The 7,623-nt window shown below is 45.7% G+C and overlaps 1 protein-coding gene and 1 pseudogene across 1 annotated transcript; both read right to left on the minus strand.

The window, feature by feature from the left end:
- Positions 1-657: 657 nt before the first annotated feature.
- Positions 658-1,398, minus strand: LOC149440218 (zinc finger CCHC domain-containing protein 3-like). Its single transcript, XM_089658892.1, has one exon. The coding sequence runs from the start codon at positions 1,396-1,398 to the stop codon at positions 658-660; it is 741 nt and encodes a 246-aa protein (XP_089515018.1).
- A 995-nt stretch (positions 1,399-2,393) lies between these two features.
- On the minus strand, positions 2,394-2,574 carry LOC149440219 (U2 spliceosomal RNA; annotated as a pseudogene).
- Positions 2,575-7,623: the final 5,049 nt, after the last annotated feature.

Raw genomic sequence — 7,623 nt, forward strand, 5'->3', positions numbered from 1 at the left:
GGCTCTCACCACAGACTTTCCCCCTCTGCCTTCGCCTAGGCATCGGAGAACTGGCGGATTCCGTGTCAGAATCCCCATCACCAGGCTTCTGGGAGCCGCCCCCACCACGCCCACCAGAGCTGTCAACCCGCGCTCTCTTAGAGAAGGACGCCGGCACTCCCCCAGAATCCTCCGAGGCTATCACCAGCTGTTGTCCGCACTCCAAGCTCCTGTCACTGTCCTGCATCTCCTCTTCATCCTCGCTGACGGATAGATCATCCATCAGCACCGATTAACATCCCAGGGTTTGCCGCCTTTTCAAACAACTGTTCCATCTGCAGGCTAACATCCTCCTCCCCCGGCGGGGAGACTTGTAGCAGTTCCAGCCCTCCACTTCCCGATAGCTTGGCGCCATCTACCACGAGATCCTCTTCACCCGCCGCGGCTTCAGTCTCATCGGGGCAGCCCCACCCGCTGGGATCCCGGCGGCGGGACAAGCGGCACTCACACCCTCCACTGATTCCAGCCGTTCTGCAGGCCCAGCATCACTAGCCAAGCAGCCATGTACAGGGGAAGCAGGGTCCGCCATTGCGGGACCCACTCTCTCACCCTCCTCACGCTGCCCTCTTCTAGGCTTCCGCTGTTCTTTCCCACTCTGCTCTCCCTCCTGCCGCCAGACTATTGTTTCCTCCAGTTAACTTTTTCTCTTTTGGCCGCAAAATATTCCTCACACTGGCGTGCCAAGTGTCCTGCTTTTTTACATATATCACAGATCTTCCCCTCGCGGCATTCCCTAGTAGGGTGTCCCATCTTCCCACAAAACCTGCATTTGGGATTCTGCTCACATTCCACATTAGTATGTCCATATGTAAAGCATTTTCTGCAGTACCTTGGCTGCCTAGTGTAAAATAGAAAGCCCCTCTCTCCTCCAATATTGAAGACCGCGGGGGGTCTCCTGACACCCCCAACACAGCCCTCATCCTTATAGAAACGTCCGCTGAACCGATATTTCCCAGACCAGATCCCAAATCTGTTCTTCACTTTCTCACCACCCTTCAATTCCTCGCAGTAATTCTTCAAGAAAGCCTTAACCAGATTAACGTCAGCAAAGGGGTTGTATAAATGAACAATTATAAATTTTTCCTCCTGCATGAATAATGGAATCACATCAAACGCTCCTACAATTTCCTCTTCTGCATTCCTGGCCTTCTCAAACACATCCCAGCATACCTTGGTAGAAGTGAGAGTAACGTCATACAGACCTTGTTGAGGGAAATCCTGCAGGCACACAATATCCCTTACCGTTAAGCCAAGAGCTTCCAGCAATAGATCCACCACCACTGACCTCAAGTCAGTTCTGTCTTTATGACCCGGCTTCACCGTAAAGCGTATAGAATCCCGAAGTCCTCGAGACGCCATAATGTCCTGACACTGAATCGTGTCTTGCCTCCACAAGGTATCACCCGAAGGGTACCCCCAAAAAGGGGACCCCCCGGCAGCTCTCTCAGCAGTAGATCAACCACCACAGGTTGATCTAGCCAAAAGGCCGAGAAGCGATAACCGGAAAATCGGGCCTAGCCGAGGGGCGCCCGAGCAGGCAGAGGGGATGTGCTCGCTGAGAGCTCCCCAGGCAGGAAGGGACCCACTCCTCAGCTGTCTTACAGGTGGCTGGAGCTGCACAAATTCACGCCTGGGTCTCTTTCCTCCACTCCCTCCCTGGACACTTGGCTTCCATCCCCTGGGCCCAGTCTGCTCCTCCTCTAGCCCAAGTGGGCACCAGTAGGTGCTGCTGGTTTGAGGAGAAATCAGCACGGTCATTTGCATGGCCCCGCCTCTAGAGCTACGTGGGCAAGGCGGGCCACTAGAGGGAGACACAGGCCTTGGCATGGCATCCGTGTGGCTGCTCGAGCGTCCTAGAGTCGAAGCGTGCAGCTGCTCTCTCGGGCTTCCGGGCAGGAGGGAGGTGGCCTCCTCCGACATGCTGCAAGCTAGGCTTCCGAGCTGCCTGCCTTCCTTCTTTAGGACAGACGGAGAGCTTGCTGTGCTAACTCACCTCCTTCTTTACAGGCCATTGGGAACGTCGTCCCATCCAGGCCACAGCTTCCAGGCAACCCGAGCAAGGAAGTGACACCAACAAAAGCACACAGACACACCAGGGGTTAAAAGAACCTTTTTAATGGAAGAAGCTTTTCACACCTCGTTAACAGTAACATACACAGATAAGGCACAACAAGGTCAACAACACAATGAAGCACACTGCCTTCTGGTCTGCAGGAGCAAAGCCAAGGCTTGTTGGGACAACTCAGATGGGCCTTACTCCCACCTTCGTCCTGAACTTGCCCTTTCCTTTCCTTCTTGGGGAAAGGGGAGTGACTTGTCATTGTCTTCGTCTGCTTTTGGAAAACTGCACAAGAGAGGGGTGCACCGGTCCTGGAGGTACTGCAATACCAGGTTGATGCGTGGAGTGGACAGAGCAAGCTCTTCTTCCATCTCCCTGTTCTAAAAATCCATTTAATATATGGTCTCCAGATAGGGGACATATCAGATATTAAACTAAGAACAGATTTTTTTTTCATTCTTTTTATTAGAAAATTTCAAAATCATGTACAGCAAAAATAATCAGTCTTCACCATTTTACAAGTTCCATCAGACAAAATCAAAGCAAAGAGAACACATCACAAAATCAATTTTTCAAAACTTCAAAGAAAATGTAATTTTACATGAAAAACAAAAATTTTAAATAAAACAAAATACACAAAATAAAACAAAAGTACAAACATTTTGTCATGTTTCTCATGTGTCTGTTTCTTTTTTCCAGTACACACCAAAATACAATCATGAAGCCGTAAGCAAAATCACACATGTAACACATTTACATATATGCAAATTTATGCAAAAAAGAGGAACTTCCATCTCCGGAAATATGTAATGCCACAGGGTTTTGAGGTGTACATCCAAAAATAGTTCTGTCCCTTTACAACTTTCCCTCAATTTCTAGACAGTCCATCTATCCATCCCTCAACGATACTGTCCCTCCTTCAGCCATATCACCTATAACAAAAAGGAAGAAAACATAAATTTCATCTTCATTAAAACATAGGAATACAAAGACAAAACCATTCAGTTTTAATGTCTTCACAGAACACATTTTTTTTTTTTTAGTTCTTTTATTAAAATGTATCAAAAAATCAATTTCACAAACAATCAACAAAACAATTTTCCCATTTTTACAGATTCAAGAAAAAACACAAGACTGGAAAACGAAAACATAAGGACAAGATTCATCACAACACAGCTCAACTATCCCCATTACAAAGATTACAAAAAGCATAAAAATAATGTATACAACAAAACTTGAAAAAAACAAATAAAATAAAAATAAACTCTTAAATGAAAATAAAAGAAAAAACAAACATCAAGACATAATAAACAAAATAAACTTTTCCAGGTTTGTGTGTGAAGTCTCTTTTTTTCTTTTTCATTTTTCTTTCTTTTATGCAGTAACATCCATATATGATGATCCATATGTACCAGCAATAAAGCGATCCTCATATAACATAAGAAAAAAAACGTCAAAAACAACCCATAACCATCCCCAAAAAATACTCCACCACCCCCAATTATGAAAAATTGCAAAAAAACAAAACCCCAAAGCCCATAACCCACAAAAACACCCAATCCACCCACCCTTATCCACAACAGGAGATCAAAGCAAGACAAAAGAAGAACCAAAAGACCACCACGCACCCAATCCGGCCACCCACCTACTTAAGGAAAGGGAAAGGGATCAAAAAACGGTAAGTCCAAAAGGACACATATTCAGAAGAACTCACAAAATCCACTCCCTCCATTTTGAAAATCTCCATAATTCCTCCGCTTTCTCCATCCCCAACCTCTTCATATCACACCACCCGTAGAAAAAGAAGCTCCCCCGAATCACGGCCACACAATCCTTAACCTCCACCACATCTTTCTTAACTAAAATGTTGCGTACATCCCATAAACACTCCTTAACACAGTTCACAAACATCCACAACAATCTTGCCCTTCCACCCTCAATCTCACACAAACCATACATCATCAATTCCGCAGTCATTCTTTCCACACCAAACAAACCCTTAATGAAACTACCAAACCAACCCCACACCTCCTTCGCATGCTTACACTCCCACATTAAATGCATTACAGTTTCCACACCTCTACACTATTCTCTAGGACAGATCTCGCTATCCACAAATCTCCTCCTCCTCTGAAAGGCCCTAGTAGGCAAGCAGCTATGGACCACCATCCAGGCAATATCTTTATGCTTATTCACTAGCCCAGGATTAGACACATTTTTCCATACCTGAACACACTGCACCTCACTCAAACCACCCACCACCTCAATCACCTCCTCCGCACACACCCCCCTCAACACCTTCTTTCCATCACACCACTCATCCCCCGACACATCCCCCAACTCATACCTTCTTATACACCGTTCAATACGCACATAATACCACGGGGCCCTGAAACAAACAGGCTTCCTAAGATCAGTCTTATACATCCCACACTTACGCAACACACCCCCCCCCCACATATCTCACCATACTTCCAGCCAAACCATCCCTCCTACTCACCTTAACACACATACATACTAACATACTTAACACTCAAAAAACGCTCAATATTTATCACCCCCTTGCCACCCTTCATTCTCGTCTTCACCACCTTTTCACGCCTTAGCTTTTCCATCCTAGAAGACCAAAAAAAGACAAAACACCTTATTATCTTCTTCAATACACGATCTGGCGCCGGAAAAACATAATATATGAACATCAAAATTGGTAACAGGATGGCCCTGATAATTAAAGCCCTCCCCTCCAATGACAAAGACCTCAATGACCAAAATTGTATCTTTTTTTCCACTCTCTTCCCTACATCTTCCCAACTCTCTCTCCCATACATGTCATCACCAAACTTAATTCCCAAAATCCTTATACTACCCCTACACACTTTCCACACACTAGATTCAACTTCACTCCATACACCAAAATACTTACATTCACTCTTTTCCACATTCACACGGAACCCACTCGCAGCACAAAAAATATCCACTAATAGTTTCACTCTCCGCAATCCAAACATACTACGACACACTACCGTCACATCGTCCATATATCCCAACACACTCAAACACTTCCCCCCACTACCCGGCACATCAACCCCTCTCACATACTTATCTTTCGCCAACATACGCAAGAAAGGTTCCAACACACACACACAAAGAGAACAGGAGATAAAGGACACCCCTGCCTCACACCCGACTTCACACATACCTCATTCGTCAACCATCCATTCAACAACACTCTACTCACCAACCCCTTATAAAGACACTTCACCCACCCCAACATCCTCTCAGGCACCCCCATTCTCTCAAGAACACGAATCATAAAGTCATGTGAAACACTGTCATAAGCTTTTTCCAAATCCAAGGCAAGCACTGCCACTGCTTGGCCCCTGTCCTTTGCGTACCACAAACAATCCCGCAAACACCCCAAACACTCTACAACCGTTCTACCTGGTACCGCGCACACCTGCTCCTCGCCCACCATGCCCTCAATCACTTCACGCATTCTATCTGCTATTAGTTTAGCCACGATCTTATAATCAGTATTTAGGAGGGAGATAGGCCTCCAATTACGCAAATCACTCTTCTCACCCTTCTTGTACAGTAACACCACTATACTCTCTCTCATAGACGCAGACAATCTCCCTTCTTCCAAAACCTTCTTACATACCTCCACAACACATTCACCAACTACACCCCACAACATGCTATAGAACTCTACAGGCAAACCGTCCCCTCCTGGTGTCCTCCCCTTCCGCATCCCTTTCAAAATCCCCTCCACCTCCTCTTTCGTAACATCCATACTAAGCCGCTCACACTCTTCCACCCCCAAACACTTCTCAATCTCCTCAATTACTTCCGATTCCAAACTCACCTCCCTCTGCCGTTCAGCAAACAACTTAGAGTAATACTGCCACACCACCTTCCTTAAATTCTCATTCCCTTCAACCACACCCCCATTCTCATCCACTGCCTTCACCATCTCAGATTTATTATTACAAACTTTTTTAAAAAAGAACTTAGTGCACTTTTCGTCACATTCCTTCACCACAGATTTTGCTTGCATCACAATTTTCCGCCCCTCCTCATCCATAAATCTCTTCAAATATTCTCTTGCTTCCACAACTTCCTCTCTCACATCCTCCCCCCAACTTCTCAACTCTTCCAAATATTCTAGACGCCTCTGCCATGCCTCATACATCCGTCTCCTCTCTCTAACTCTTTCACACCCCTTTCTTACAAAAAACTCTTTCGAACGCACTTTTACCCACTCCCACCATTCAACAACATCCCGAAACTCATTCACTCGTTTTTTCCACCTTACAAACAAACACTCATACTCACCCCTCACGGCCTCATCCTCCAACAAACACATATTTAGTTTCCACACTCCTTTACCACGCACAACTTCAGTTTTTATCTGTATACCACACTCCAGTCGTCCGTGATCTGAAAAAGGTTTCCTCTGTATCCCAAATTTTCCGGCAGATAAATCCTTAGAGATAAAACAAAAATCAATGCGAGATTGCACACTTCCTCTATCCGAAAAATAAGTAAATCCCTTTCCCTTCCCCACGTCCACCAACCCAAAGGTTTGGATGATATCCACTAATATTTTCCCAGAACTATCAACATTTACCTCCCCTCTCCCACTCCTATCACCACCCTCCACCACACAGTTAAAATCACCGATCAAAATAACCGGGGTCTTACCCATCAAAAAATATTTTAGTTTTTCAAAAAGAGAAACCCTCTCACTCTTTATTGCTGATGCATATACATTTATAATCTTCAAAACCACCCCTCCCACCATCACCTCCAAAAGTAGACATCTACCTTGAACAATATGAATAACTTTTAGAACCTTGAATCTGTCATTTTTAAACAATATCCCTACACCCCCTCCCTTCCGTACACAGGTTGAGAAATAGGATGACCCAGCTGTCCATTTTGCAGTACAAGGCTGCTCCACCAAATTACACTCCTGTAGAAAAACAATATCAGTATCATATGCTGCCAATAGATCAAAAATCGCAGCACACCTACAGGGTGCCCGTATACTCCGGACATTTAAGGAACAAACCTTCACCTGCATTTAAGGAAGAAAAACCAATCGACATCAAAAAGGACCCTCATGGTCTTTTTTTTGGCCCCCTTGCCCTGGACCTCTGACTCTGCGGTGGACCTTCATCCTCCCCCCCCTTGTACACCCATCATTTGGTCTATGGCTTCAACGGCCGGGGAAACACTCCTCGATGGTCTACCAAAACCCATGACCTCCTCCAGACCAGTCACACGCATAGGGCTAAAGAAAGGCATCCCTGGAGATTCGGGCGTATTAGGCTCAACACTAGAGACCGACTCTTCACTTAGGAACTCCTCTATCACTCCAGAAGGAGATCCCTCCATCTTCCGTTTCAGAGAGCCCTTAGATAGGTCCATATCTTCCTCCCCATCTCCCAATACAGCAACCTCCAGGCTGGTCCCAGTCCCTTCCAGGCAACCCCGCTCCTCCCCCTCTGCCAAAAGCGACT

The sequence above is a fragment of the Staurois parvus genome, unplaced genomic scaffold (assembly GCF_062004578.1).
Source record: "Staurois parvus isolate SC_StPar_1 unplaced genomic scaffold, SC_StPar_1.0 ptg001110l, whole genome shotgun sequence".
Taxonomy (NCBI): domain Eukaryota; kingdom Metazoa; phylum Chordata; class Amphibia; order Anura; family Ranidae; genus Staurois; species Staurois parvus.

Excerpts from the sequence above, each read along its gene's own strand:
- LOC149440218 (XM_089658892.1), bottom strand. The coding sequence starts at position 1,398 with ATGGCGTCTCGAGGACTTCGGGATTCTATACGCTTTACGGTGAAGCCG.